Raw genomic sequence first — 14,040 nt, forward strand, 5'->3', positions numbered from 1 at the left:
TTCACTGACAAAGACAGCACGCGATGAGGACATCGATCTTGAGTCCGGGGAGTATGTGCCAGTCGGTCATGTCTGGAAGTTTGACCTTGAGAGACACGAAAATACGTAATCTTGGAGTGAAGTTTTAATTTTAAAAATTTCGAATGGAGCCTGTCATGCTCAGTTTTCTCGTACCAACTGAAAACAAGAAGTGAAAAATCAGAACATCCGAATTTACAATTGCGGGAAAATACTCAAGAAAAACAGCAGGAAATTGCTATTCGCAATTTCCAGATATAAAGTAGGACACGAGTAGAGCTGTCTTATCCCGAAATAGGAAGAGAGAACAACTATTCGGAACAAACTAGAGTGAACTTTCAACGGAAAGGTGGACAGCTTGAGTGTCCCAATGGTTCATACCAAAACTCCAATTCTAGAGCCAAAATTTTTTCTGTTACCAAAACTGACCAGTATTAAACTTATCCAGTTATATTATCTAATTCTTGAGTTGCTTACCAATTTAATTACTCCCTGTACTCGAGTGCATCAACATGTGAGTCCCTAATTTAAATTTCTCGAGTGTGTTTTATGATTGTTATGTTGAGGTAAGGCGAGTTTTAGGTTGATCCATCTGAAATGGATCAAAGTGTCACTGTCCAATAAAAAGTAACTTAACGGATTGTTCTGACCCTGTTTTTAACGGCGTTCGTGTATTTTGGGTATTTTGAGACCTAAGTATGGGAACGTTCTTATTTTCTAGAGTGGGGGGATATTTTGGTAGTAGCCTTTAAGCTGTAACGGGTTCTAGTCTCATGTCGCAAGCGAACCGAATTGGCTCCGACCGTTTTTGAGGTAGAAAAACACAAGAGATAGTGTCCCTGACTCTTGAGCCAATGGTTATAGGGTCTATTTTTCTTAAGCCTCATATGTGACCGAAGTAAGCGACTGTTACATCTGTAACCCGGAAGGTTATCGTCAAACGGGTTTTAAAACCTGTCGATTCACTAGTGGACGTTTTCCTAACAACAATTTTTACCGTCTTAATTCAAAAATTTAAAAAAATTATCTTATTTTACTGCGTTTCGTATATTCAAAAATCACGAAAATTCGGTTTTTGGTACCCAAATAGTTCTAACCACTTCTGAACTAAACTCAACCGGTTCTACTTATTATACTAGTAAAGTTACGATGTAACTCACTAATTTAGCGCTTTTTCCGTTTCAGAAAAAAATGATTTCTCAAAAATTGCGATTTGTGGGGGGATCAAAATATCTCTATCTTGACCCTAAAAACCGGTCCGCTTACTCATATGTAACTTAAGTAATCGACTGTTACATAGTGTTTTTCTGGCGCTCCTGGGCGTTTTTACGACATTAAGACTACGGGATCAAACCCACTTGACACAGTTCCGGACTCAATGCCCATTCTAGAGTACCGGTGGTGCGGTTCAACGGGAACGTATTCACCTTTTGGTTGTACCAAAATTTTAAGAAAACTTGATAAAATTTCCCGGTACGCTTTCCGAAATGAGGCCTAGCTAACCGAGTAAGGGGGTCACTAGGGGGACAAAAAACGAGTAAAAGAGAGAAGCGAAACAAAATACCTAAAATAGATTGGAAACAGGAACAAAAAAAACAATAAAACAAAAAGGACTGTGGCTTTGACTTCCAAATTTGGTGGATCAAACCTTAATATTAATTAAAATAGTATACCCAAACTGATTTCCAATAAGACCGATCGTCTCGATCAAATCAGCAACGTTGTACAGGTGCCCAAGTGTGGGGCGTTGTAAGGTTTTCAGATAGCTTTTTCAAACTGTTCAACAGGGAAAGAGCTTCACGTAATGAGCAATCCATCGAACCTTTCTTTGTTTTCGAGAATAGAACTTTCAGCTGATTGCTGTCCATAGTCGATAGCTCAGCGATAGTTGGATAATAGTTCGAGTCCGATGAAGTTGTTGATCGCGTTTTAAGGCTTGGTTCCATTTTGGAGTTGGATTGCACTCTCGATCTTCAACTGGTTTCTGTTTTCCGGTTAGAACTGCGCAAAGTTGATCGGTGAAAGCTATTCTTCATCAAATACGGGTTGAATTAGAGTAAGAAACTTCATATCTATCTCAAACTATTTAATAAGCTTATCACATAGGCTAATTGTTGTGATAATCATACTTATCTAACAGATGCGAATGTTTAGTTTTTTATAATAAGTTCCATTTCCTCATTTTTTGTCTAAGCCTGCGTAAGAAAAGTGGTATTGCGTAAGGAGTCGGACCTAGTATTCAGTTCAGTTCAGTTGAAATGAACACTTTAATTGCAAAATGATAAGCAATAACATGATTCAAGTGTAGGTCATGCAATTTTGCTAGTTGAATAAATTTACAGAATAATAATGGAACGATTATAATTGTCTCTTCAAATAAATTTAAATTGTTTCCACGATGTTTTTGCATAGGTTGCCATAGAGGGATCTTCACTGAAAATAGATAGCAAATAATTCTTAACTTTAAATTTCATATTCTTATATGTTAAGCTGCTGTTGGTAAGGTTTGCATTTGTGCTTTCTATTTGGTTCCATACTAAAACAGATTTTTAGCTCAACGTTTTACAGCTCAATTATGCATTTCGTGCATGAAGTGCGCGATTGAACAGCATTTATTTTTAAGGCTAATGAATACTCAACAACGCCGCACTGATTCTTTCCGGTTTCAATTACCACCAATGTCTCAGTCAAATTTCAATAATCTGACTTTAAATAGTCAGAGTCTCAATTTAGATGGTTTCAACAATCAGCAGCGATATCTTAATTCATCAATGCCATTAAACGTAAGTTGATTTTTGAGAGTAGTTTTAATAAAAATGAAATCAGAAACGCTGGCTTTCATTTTGAATTTTTGCAGCTTAATATGTTAGTCCCACATGCACGTTCGATGCCCCAATCGCATCTTTCTGATTCACGATTACCCCAGCGAGTTCATAGATTGTCGCACAACAGCAGTAAGGGAATTCAGAAACGGACTGCGCAAAGTGCTCAGAATAACCATCAGAAGCAGCAACTGCGGGCTTTGAAAGACCGAATTGGAAAGAAGCCGGCGAACCAAGACCAACCTTTCATATACGAGAGCACTAATCGTTTCCTCGAACAATCTAATCGATTTGACGTCGGTTATGAAACGAAAAATAACCAGCAAAGGCAAGGTGGATCGAGATTGCATCCTGTTGACTTATCAGACTCTGATGAAATCGCCAATACCACTCACAATGTAAGTTCGGAAATTTTGGCCGTGTTTGCGTGAAAACTGATTTTTTTAAAATAAATATATTTTTTGGTATTTTGTTTCAGTTTTCTGGTAAAAGCTCGGTATTGTCTCTTGTGGTAGACAAGTCATCGTTTACGGAGAAATTAAATCACCAAATTAGTAAATTTTTCTTCCGAAACGTGCAAACATTGGATGTGCTAAAGCAGAAGCGATCTTTATGCAACAGGCTCTTCGAAGTTGCTCGAGCAGCGGCTGAAACTCAGTGTAAGTAGCCTAGAAGAGAAGTTCATATAAAGCTAGCTTATTCGTTAATTGATGCAAAATATAGTTGATGCCAAATTGCTGATGAAAACTTTAAGGTCAACGTATTTGAACGAAGTTTATAAACCTAAAACTGCGCATTCTATGAAGAAAAAAGCATGGTGAAAAAATTTAGCCAAAAAGTATTTTTTGACCAATTAAGCTTAAGGTCATCGATATCGGAAAAAAATTTAGCCAAAAAGTGTTTTATGACCGATTAAGCTCAAGGTCATCAATATTAGCAACGTTCTGGCAGTAACTAAATTATAAAAGATATAGCTTCAATTTTCTTCGACAGATTCGTGCAATATGTTCTTGGTTGGATCGACACTGAATGGCTGCGCGAGCAAAACCTCAGACGCGGACTTGTGTCTATATTTGCCAAACACTTCGGTTGACAAAAGAAAAACTTTAAATTTACTCGAGAGACTGCGCAACCGCTTAAGGAAAACAGGTAATCATGCAATACCTTATGACAATATTCGTCTTGTTTTCCCGAGAAAACAAATTGTTGCATAGTCAAGGTAAAAAATAACTGTACGGCAAAAATGGCTTAACAAATTTATGGGTAATATGTGGAAGTTCGTACTTTATGTAAAATTACTATTCTATAAATTTGATGTTTTTTGGACCAAGTGAACAGTATCCCACAATCCAGTTGAGAAGTGATACGTTCTGTTGGTTACTGTTGTAAATTTTTTATTTTTAATTAATCAGAAACGACTGGTTTGCTCGAAACGAAATTCGGAATAAATAATTGAATCTTTACGATTTGCTTCAATAGAAGCTTTTTTCCAGCAGTTTGACAAAAAACTCATGGGCAGGTTTTTGTAACTTAGTTTTTGCCATAAGTTAAGCGGGCAAAAATTTGATGATTTCAATAAGTGGCGTAGAAAGAAAAAGCTGATAGATCAACTCTGCTGCTGATTTGAGGAATGATATTAAAGTTCCAAAAAAATGAGTGAGTTGAGACTAACTTCTGCGTAAATTACAGGTGAGTTCCACGGAATTCAACTCATCCGAGCTACAGTTCCTATTCTGAAGTTCCACGATTATGTGACTGGATTTGAATGTGACTTGAACATCAACAACAGTGTCGGCATTAGGAACACACACCTGCTAAAAGCATATTCATTAGGTGGGTGCGACCTCTCGAGTTTTATTTAAACGCTTTTTACATAGGCGTCAATCTGATTACGCAGTTTTCAGGGTGAATTACTGCGTCCGCTCAAATTCCTTTTTAAAGTAATTATCTAGGCTGTACTTTAACCACTTTGAATTTGTGTTCGAATAAAAAAGGTAGAACAAGAAGAAAATATGACTTAACATTTTGTTTGCTCAAGTGCAATTCCTCACTAAAATTTAGTTAAATAATTTAATGATCAAATTATTAAGAGTCATGAACGACGTGAACTCTAATATAAGTCTTGGTTATTTTTATGTTTGCTTTTTTCAAGAAAAAAAAATTAAATAAAATCAGTTTTCTCATAAGGTTATTATTTTATCAAAAAGTATTAATCATAAATTGATCTTAAATTTAAGGATCTTTAACGGCGTATAATTTTTCTTTCAAATTCGATATTTCATTTTTTTTGTATTTCTGCTTCCTTCCGTTCGTCAAACTATCTGTTGGCTATGTTCATATCATCTGAATGTTTTTGTTTGTTTCAGTTGACGAGAGGCTGGCGCAGCTGATGTTTGCGATTAAGTACTGGGCCAGATACAATGGCATCAATGATGCCTCTTGTGGCACGTTCAACAGCTACTCACTCGCACTCATGACCATATTCTTCCTGCAAGGTACAAAATCCAGTTGGATTTCGAACATCATGTCATTTTTCTCTCTTTCCAGCTTATTTCATGATCATAATAATGAATATTTTAATACCTGTCGTACTTTATTACGCTAACGCTAGTTGGGTGAATCAAAAGTACCTCTAGCCTTGCTGTGTATTGAGGTTTAGCTGGCTACCTATTTACCACCTTTTTGCAGGTTTTGTATGTGTGATTCAAATAGTAATGAAGTGGCTGATGTTTCAGTTGGAGTGTCGCCTCCCATCGCACCAGTTTTGCAACAAGTAGAACAGGTATAAGCTGAGATTCTTTTTGATTATATACCCCTAAAGGTACTAATTACACTGGCGGTGGTAGTTTTATTGTAGTAAGGCAATTTTTGTGCGATATATTTGGTATATTGCATTGTCAATTCTCTGTGTAAAAGAACGAAGTGATTATCCTTTATAGGTCCTGATGATTTTTTTTCAGGAAAGTCTTCAAACTTGTTCAGGTTCAAATTTGGTTGTTCGCGGTTTGACTTAATTTCGTTTCAAGTAAACATCCTTTCCTTTGGTCACGAAAAATGTGAATGACTTCTAGTTTCAAAAGCACAGTTTATTTTTTGAATTCTCAGTGGAATGAAAAAATACACTTTGATCCAGTTTTCTCTGAATGGGATATCTTTACGAAAAAAGTGCCCATCTTGAATAGTATTTGAAATTCAAAGATCTTCAATGTGATATATTTTCTGCTTTCTTGTTCTTTTTCAACTGTCTTTTGATTATGCTTATTAAGTGTCAATAGACTAAGTGATGACACTTTATAGGTTGTGTGGTTTGTCCTGGAAAAATTCTATAAAAATGTTCACGCTCAATTTAATTTATTTACACAAGCATAGCTTGTGTTATAGTATAAACTTTCTTTTTTTCCAACCTAAGTCGCAAATATTGTTGCGATGCAATTGTTGCGACAAAATGTGTTCATTTTGAATGTGTTCATTTTGAATGTGTTCATTTTGAATGTGTTCATTTTGATCCAGCTATCAAGTAGAGCTAATGCTATGGATATTAGCACAGACTATTATATTACAAATAGCACTTTAGCTTCAAGGTATCATGGTTCTGTTTCTGTAGTGTAGAGGTAGGGAAGAAGACCAGCAGCAAAAAAAAACAGGGTTCAAAACTGGCCAGTGTCGGATTTTTTAATGAGCTTTTTCGTATACTAGTTAAAATGCGTCAGCTTTATAAATTGAGGCATGTAGTTGGTAAATTTCTTTTTTTTTTCAAATTGGCTGGTACTGCTAATGCGTCATAATTGGCTTGCGTTACTTAGCAATTGTGTAGACTCATTATTGACGTGCATCACTTAGTAAATTTTGTAGAATCAAAGTTTTACTCATTCAGTTTTTTCCAGTAGCGTTGTCAGTCATATCTTTGCTTGTGTATGCGAAGTGCAACTTCGCCTCTGTGTCAAAGGAAAGAAAGGGAAATTACGCTCTCAATTATGAAAAAGGAAATGACGCGAAAAAAAAGTGAGCGACTTTTTTGGAAGTGGAATTTTTTCAGGTTTCCAGCGAAATGAAATTAACTTAATTATTGTTCTGCCACATTTTTTTTCAATTGCATTGTTTTAAAGATCTTTAAACAATTTTTTATTCAAAAGTTTTATCTCAAACCAATCGTTTTTCTGCGAGATTTAAGTTTCTAATGGATTTAAACAACATGCTATAAAAGCTTCTTGGAGATATACACAACATGCTATAAAAGCATTTTTAAAAGTGCATTAATTGAATTTTCTTTTTTTAAATGGAGCATTTGGCCTTAGCCATGCTTATAGCCTATGAGAGTTTCAGATGTTTTCGTTTGTGAGCAATGTTCTGTTCATATGTGCTTTCGTGTGACAGAAAAAAATCTGAGAATTTGATCTTGTTGCTTTTTCTTTTCTCTGGGGACCTCAACTCATGTTCATAGTAGAACTAAAGTTAAGCTCTGTGTTAACAAAAAAGGAAATGGAGCAAAAAAAAGTGTGGCGATTATTCAACATTGCTTTCTTAGTTTTCTGACAGCATAAAAATTACTAATGGTCCGTTGTTCTGTTTTTTTTGGTCAAAATTTGATTACATGAAATTTTTCTAACTTTGAAAGAGTTTTACCGTGATGTAATTGATCTATCAAAAATGAAGTGTTCATGTTTCCCTGTTTGGTTGTCTTGAATTTGTTAGCGCTGTTTCAGTTGTCTGTTTGGAATTTCTTGTTGAAACATCCTAGAAGTAGTCGTTAATTGTTTGAATATATGCTTTTTAATAACCGAAGTGGGTTTCCACTTATCTATGTGATATGATGATTTGTGCTGATACTCGCAGAGTTCGTTTTTACTCTTTTCATTAAGTGTTAAAAAAAACTAAGTAACTAAGTGAGAACAGTAAAAAAAAGGCAGCGAAAAACGTGAATTCACGATTGAATTCTAATTTTATGAATTACATATTAATCTAGTTTTCTCTAAATGGGTTAACAGAATTATAGCAATAATTATTATACAGGCGTAGTGTAATTTGATAGTACGTTGCAATTTTGTTTTCTATCCTAAGTCGCAAATAAAGTGCTAGTTTTGGACGTATTAGCAAACAGTTGGACGTATTAGCAAACAGTCCAACTTCAAACAGTTGGACGTATTAGCAGTATTTTGCCCAGACTTTTGATTGGTAATAGGCTAACACAGTTGATGTTTTTTTTCAATTCATCAATTGTACCGAAAAAGTTATTTGTTTCATCCAAAAGTATAATAGTTTTCAGAAAAATTCCAACTTGATTTACTCCGCGAAAATTCTGAAATCCATAATTTATTCGAAATTTGGTTTAATAAATTCTAATTTATTACATGCAACGTTAGAATGGTTGCCTTTAGTATATTACATTCCAAGTTATTACATGCAGAGTTATGAGCATTTTAAAGCCACTGATTTTTTGCAGCTTTCTAGCTCGTGTTTGCGAAGCTGCAGCCTCGTGTAATTCTTGAAATTCAAAGAGCTCCAGCGTGATATAATTTTTTGCGAAAGGTTTTTTGGTTTCTTGTTCTTTTACACTTCCAGGAGCTTTTACACCAACCATCTGTTGGATATGTCTATATTATTGATTTCGTCTCAGTTTTCCTATTCATTTTTGAGTAGAGCTCAAAATACTCTCCAACATCAATTGTGGGAATCATGCTAAATTTAAAATTAATGTGTTTTTCAAGAATGAATGAAATTTAGAAGTGTCACTGAGATCAAACTCACATATTGAAAATAAGTTATTTATAAACACATAATTATGGTTCAGTTGTTTTTGTTTAAAATGCTGACACTCTCTCAACTAAATATTTTCAAATCAAAAACAAATAGTAGAAAAAGAAGGTTTAAAAGGAAAATGTATATTATTAAGATAGAACTTCATTAGGCTCATGGGCGCGAATAAACACGAAAGCTGCTGAAGCTAATGCTAAAGCTGCGAAAGTCATTAGGCTCATGGGCGCGAATAAACACGAAAGCTACTGAAGCTAATGCTAAAGCTGCGAAAGTCGTGTTTTTTTTTCTTCAAGAAAGTATATTAGAAATTCTTCGCGCTCACTTTTGTTTCAAATTGATTTATGGTATTCCACGTTCAGTTCGAATTCATTTGCTAAAAGGAGAGCATAGTAATCTCAAACTCTACAAAATCAAATCAGCAAAATCGAGCAAAAAATGACTAAATTTTTCAAAGGTGGTTTTTAATTTTTACATTTCCCTGCGGAATTAATAAGATGACTATTGATCCAGTTTAGCCAAATTGTGTTAGTTTTATCAATGTAGTGTCAATCACAGAAGATTTTTAAATTATAAAGAGCTTTAAGTGAAACATTTTAAAAAATATGCTATGTTCTCCAACAACAAACGTGGAAATATGCAAATTTTGAAACTAAAATTATTTCACAAGAGTGGATGAAAATTAGAAGTGTCACTGAACTCAAACTCACCTTTGAAAGTGTTTTATAAACACGAAATTGTGGTTGAGTTTTTTGTAACAATTGCTAACCTCAATCCATCAACAAACCTTTTTCGAATCACAAACAAATAGCAGAAAAAGAAGGTTTTAAAGGAAAAAGTATATACTTTAATTGAAATCTCATTAGGCTCAGGGCTAAAATAAACGTGAAAGCTGCTGAAGTTAATTTGTCTTTGCGATTTAGCCCTATTAGTTGTTTAGTGCTGAAAGCATTTCCTATGAAATTGATGGCTTAAATGGAGTCAATTAGGTTTGGTTAATCGCCAACGAATTGTAAAACTCATAGTCAGATCGTATTTTTTCTTCAAGAATAAAGATGTTAAAAAATTCTTAAACATTTAACGCGGTCATTTTTGGTAGTGGATTTTAATTTTAAGATTACCCTACGAATTAAATAAGACGACTATTGATCCAGTTTTTTTTTTTTCAAATTATGTTAGTTTTATCAATGTAGTGTCAATAATAAAGGAATTAAATTGCAAAAAGTTCTAAGCGAAACATTTTTCTTCAAAACTCGAGGGAAAGTTTTTTTAAAAAAAGTTTGCGAAGAAACGGCCAATCATTAACACTTCAACTGTCTGCTGGCTATGCGTAGGGAAAAAAGTATATCTAATTTAAAAAAAACGGAAGTGATCTAGAAAAATTACTTTGATCCAGTTTTCTCATGTGGGGCGAGTTTTTTTTGAAAATGATATCAATCAACAAGGATTCTCGAAAGTCCCTAAATTTAACTTGGTGCTATTTGCACTAGCGATCACGCAAACCTAACGCGCAAACAAAAGTGATCATTAGAAGTGTTCTCTCATTAGGAAATTTCACCGTAGCATTGGAAATTGCATAGCATCTGTTTTCTGACTTATTTGTTCCTAGTGTTTGGGGTCTATTAAGCTTCCGTTCCTGAGTGGTTACTGTTTGAGACTCTAAATCTCTAGCCGATTTTTTTGAATAACTCGAGGCTTTTTTCCAATTTTTCTCATTGCACTTAATAAAGCTGCTTTTTGTCGTGTTCTCGTTTGTGTTTCCGAAGCAAAGCTTTGCCTCTGTGTTATTAAGGACACTATATATGTAAGCGACGGCCGTAGTAGATGTTTTTTGGACTCTGAAGCCAACATACTGAAAATTGAGGAGCTCAGTGGTCATTGAAAAAGCCAAAAAGTTATTGTTTTATTTATGTGTTTTTAAATGCTAAAATCCTATAAAATATTTACACAATAAAGCGAAGCTTGTAATATAGTATGAATTCTCTTTTTTTCAGCCTAAGTCGAACGTTTTGTTGCGACGCAAATTTTGTTGCGACAAAATGTGTTCATTTTGAAAGCGTTTATTTTAATCAATAACCAGCTATTAATTAAGTACAACCAATGCTAAGGATTTTAACACAGACTATTATACAAATATCACTTTAGCTTTAAGGTATCATAGATATGTAGCGTAGAGGTAGGGAAGGAGACCCGCCACAAAATAAGAGGGTTTGAAACTGGGCAGGGTCGGATGTTTTACATGAACTTTTTCGTATACATGTTAAAATGCATCCGCACTATAAATTGAGGCTTGTTAGTTGGTAAGTTTCTTTTTTTTCAAATTGACTGGTACTGCTAATGCGTCATAATTGGCTTGCGTCACTTAGCAATTATATAGTCTAAAAATTGGCGTGCGTCACTTAAGAAATTTTGTAGACTCAAAATTTTACTCATTCAGGTTTTTCCAGTAGCGTTATCAGTCATATTTTTGCTTGTGTACGCGAAGTGCAACTTCGCCTCTGTGTTAATGTTTCCGGCCTGGCAATCATACTATTGCCAGGCAAGCATCACTTCTACTGTGCCGCTTTTCATTATAGTCTGTGGTTTCAGAATGTGTTCTCCACTGAGCGTGAGGTTGAGCAGCTGCCCCGTCTGGACTTCATAGCCGCCAAGTACTCCTCTCCCGCACAGGCCAACAAACTCTCAGTCGCTCAGCTATTCTGCAACTTCTTCTCATTCTACAACAAAAAGTTCAAGTATTAAAGACCTCGCTATTTTTGAAAAAAAAACTTAAATTTAGTAGCAGCTTTCTGACCTTTTTGGGGTTGTTCTGAGATAGGGTTCGAAAATTAATTTTGTAAATTATAAGCAAATTGTTTCCTTCTTGATAACGGGTTTTACCCTTGCGGTAAGCAAGAGTATTACAGTCGGTACCAGACTTTTTCCCCATAGAAACCTTTTTCAACTGGATCTTCATTTCTTCTAGAGGATCTTCACTGCTAGAGGATCTTTCAAATGTAAATAAAAGTATTATCACTTAAGCTCAAATAAGTTTGGTTTCTCGCGATTTGACTTTTGATTTCACGAAAAACGTGATCGACTTCTAATTTGAAAGTGGATTTTAATTTTCGGATTTCCCAGCGGAATAAAAACTTTACCCTTTATTTGGTCCAGCTTTCTCAAACTTAGTGAATTTTATTGAAAGTGTCAATCATCAATTGTTTTTGAAATTCAAAGAGCTTTAAGGCCATATATATATATATATATATATATATATATATATATATATATATATTTGAGTTTTTTGTTCAGTTTTCTATTTCTTTGCGTTCATTGACTCTTCCGTTTATATATTAGTTATGTTGATCTTTTATAATTGACCCGGCGTGAAAGAATTTTTGTTCTGGTACTTTTTTGACCCGTCGTCGCGATCTGTGACCGGCGAATTCGTCTTGCGGTCAAAATTTTTAAAAAAATTTCTCGAAATTTGATGGCAATGTTGCAGAATAATTTTTTTATGAACTGATTTGAAAATTGCGACGTAAGCGAGTTGGATTGGCATATTCGATTTCAAATTGTGCTTTATGTTCAAAGTAATTGAGGATTAAAAAGCAATATTCGAATTGAGTTTGTTCGAAGTATTGATATCCTAGGTAGGGCGACAATTCGTAACAAGCGACAATTCGTAACAGCGACAATTCGTAACAGGCGACAATTCGTAACTGGCGACAATTCGTGACAAGGCATTGGCAAATAGAATACGCTTGCTCCGTTTCCCCCGTGTGCTTGCATCCGGCATGATAGGAATATTGCGCGTGAATCAGTGTTCCCCGATTAAATCTACTGTTACGAATTGTCGCTTGTTACGAATTGTCGCCTGTTACGAATTGTCGCTAATTACGGATATCCTGGCAGGAGATATTATGTAATCCCACTGGTTTGTTTAGCTTCGAATATGACATCGCGAGTATCCGCCTAGGACGTAAAATCAAGAGATCGACCAAAAGCGAACCCCAATGGACTGAGAAGTACATCTGCATCGAAGGTACCGTACACTTTATTAATTCGATATGATGTTCTTATTTGTAGAGTTATTGCATAATTATTGACACTATTGATCACCTTGAGCAACTTTCTCGAGCTTCTAGAAGAGCCTGAAGATCCTTCTTTTCTGTGATAAGCGATTTTGCTATTTAACTTATTGACATCTGCATTGACATCTAAACCTTAATATCTGTAGATTTATCATCTCTCTTGAGTGTCTTTTTTTCGGGTAAAAGTCTTAAAAGTTGCTCGCTCTGCAAGTCAGTGTTGTAGGGTATGCGTCATTAAAAATTGAAAGTCTGCAAAGCAAGACCGAAGGACATGGTTCAAATCCCGTCTTTCTAGGCGAAGTGCATCTTTGCTTCTGTGTTAATAATATGCAGCTCGGACGTGTTATTCAATACCATTTGTTTTTTTAGAACCCTTTGACCAATCTAACACGGCGCGAGCAGTCTACAGCGTCGACAAGTTTGAGCAAATAAAGTCGGCATTTCAGGACGTAAGTAGACTGACTTTATGCTTGGAAGAGAAAAGCCTAGGAAATGCAAGCCATTTTTTAAATTCATTAAAGGCACACTTTTTAATTGAAAAGTCTCTGAACCGCCGATCTGTTCAAAGATAGTGTTTTTTTTTGTTTTTTTTACTTAGTGATATTTTTAGAGCAATTCTCTATGAATTCAGCAAAAAAGCATTTTTTAATAGCAAACTGCTATTCGTGTTTCACTATCGACAAGGTTTCGTCTTAGGCCGAGGGAAAAATTCAAAACGAAAGAAGATTTGATTGTTTCATTTCGACTCATGGCTGAAATGTAACCTGCATCTCTTGGCTGAAATGTGAGTTCAAAGGGACTTGCATCAAGTCAGGAGCATCATCCTAGAACTGAAATTTCAGAGCTATCTCAAACTTTTCTAAAAATCGTATGGTTTTTGTTTTTTCACTATTACAGATTTGTTATATATGATATATAATAATTCAAATATATATATATCACCTGATAGTTTTCATCGTCAAGATTTGTACTTAAACGATTGTGGCTATATGCTGAAAGGTTGAGCTAGATATAATTGTTCGAGCACTTTCGTTCAGTTTTTTTTTGTTTTATATTTTGTTCCGCGCAAAGTCAGATTCTACAAATAGTCATCAGAATGAGTTGAACTATATATACTATTACAGCCCTTTCATTCTTGATTCCATCGACATTGAAATTTTCAGAAATGTTTTTCAGTGACAAGAATAACCGGTTGAAAAGTTTGCTTAATAGAAACCTTTTTTATACAAAAATTGGGAGACAAAGATAATTATTTATGTCGCGCTTTCTAGTCAACTAAGAATTGAATTTTGAAGTTTGGTTGAATGTTTACACATGCGCAGCATAGTTTGATTGCAATGCAACTTTTTTTCCAATCTAAGTCGCAAATAAAAATT

The 14,040-nt window shown here is 34.9% G+C and overlaps 2 protein-coding genes across 2 annotated transcripts in view; one reads left to right on the forward strand and one right to left on the reverse strand.

Annotated features, from left to right (window-relative positions):
* LOC134853858 (serine/threonine-protein kinase 4-like) overlaps nucleotides 1-2,112 on the reverse strand; it is an 80,393-nt gene extending 78,281 nt beyond the window's left edge. The window contains exon 1 of the mRNA XM_063869802.1: nucleotides 2,101-2,112. The gene's annotated coding sequence lies outside the window, so the exon portion shown is untranslated. The remainder of the gene's footprint in view (nucleotides 1-2,100) is intronic.
* Nucleotides 2,113-2,506: 394 nt separating this feature from the next.
* Nucleotides 2,507-13,610, forward strand: LOC134853859 (poly(A) RNA polymerase GLD2-like). The gene is made up of 11 exons (XM_063869803.1): nucleotides 2,507-2,801; nucleotides 2,876-3,238; nucleotides 3,319-3,499; nucleotides 3,834-3,989; nucleotides 4,530-4,673; nucleotides 5,207-5,335; nucleotides 5,576-5,622; nucleotides 11,181-11,326; nucleotides 12,518-12,615; nucleotides 13,034-13,113; nucleotides 13,361-13,610. The coding sequence occupies exons 1-11, from the start codon at nucleotides 2,607-2,609 to the stop codon at nucleotides 13,418-13,420; spliced, it is 1,599 nt and encodes a 532-aa protein (XP_063725873.1). The 5' UTR covers nucleotides 2,507-2,606; the 3' UTR covers nucleotides 13,421-13,610.
* Nucleotides 13,611-14,040: the final 430 nt, after the last annotated feature.

The sequence above is a fragment of the Symsagittifera roscoffensis genome, chromosome 9 (genome assembly GCF_963678635.1).
Source record: "Symsagittifera roscoffensis chromosome 9, txSymRosc1.1, whole genome shotgun sequence".
NCBI classification, from domain to species: Eukaryota; Metazoa; Xenacoelomorpha; order Acoela; family Convolutidae; genus Symsagittifera; species Symsagittifera roscoffensis.

What these genes read in the sequence shown, in the direction of transcription:
- LOC134853859 (XM_063869803.1), top strand. Translation starts at nt 2,607, where the DNA reads ATGAAGTGCGCGATTGAACAGCATTTATTTTTAAGGCTAATGAATACT. An exon ending in CAACCGCTTAAGGAAAACAG is followed by an intron (nt 3,990 to 4,529) that starts GTAATCATGCAA and finishes CGTAAATTACAG; the next exon opens with GTGAGTTCCACGGAATTCAA. An exon ending in TTTTGCAACAAGTAGAACAG is followed by an intron (nt 5,623 to 11,180) that starts GTATAAGCTGAG and finishes CTGTGGTTTCAG; the next exon opens with AATGTGTTCTCCACTGAGCG.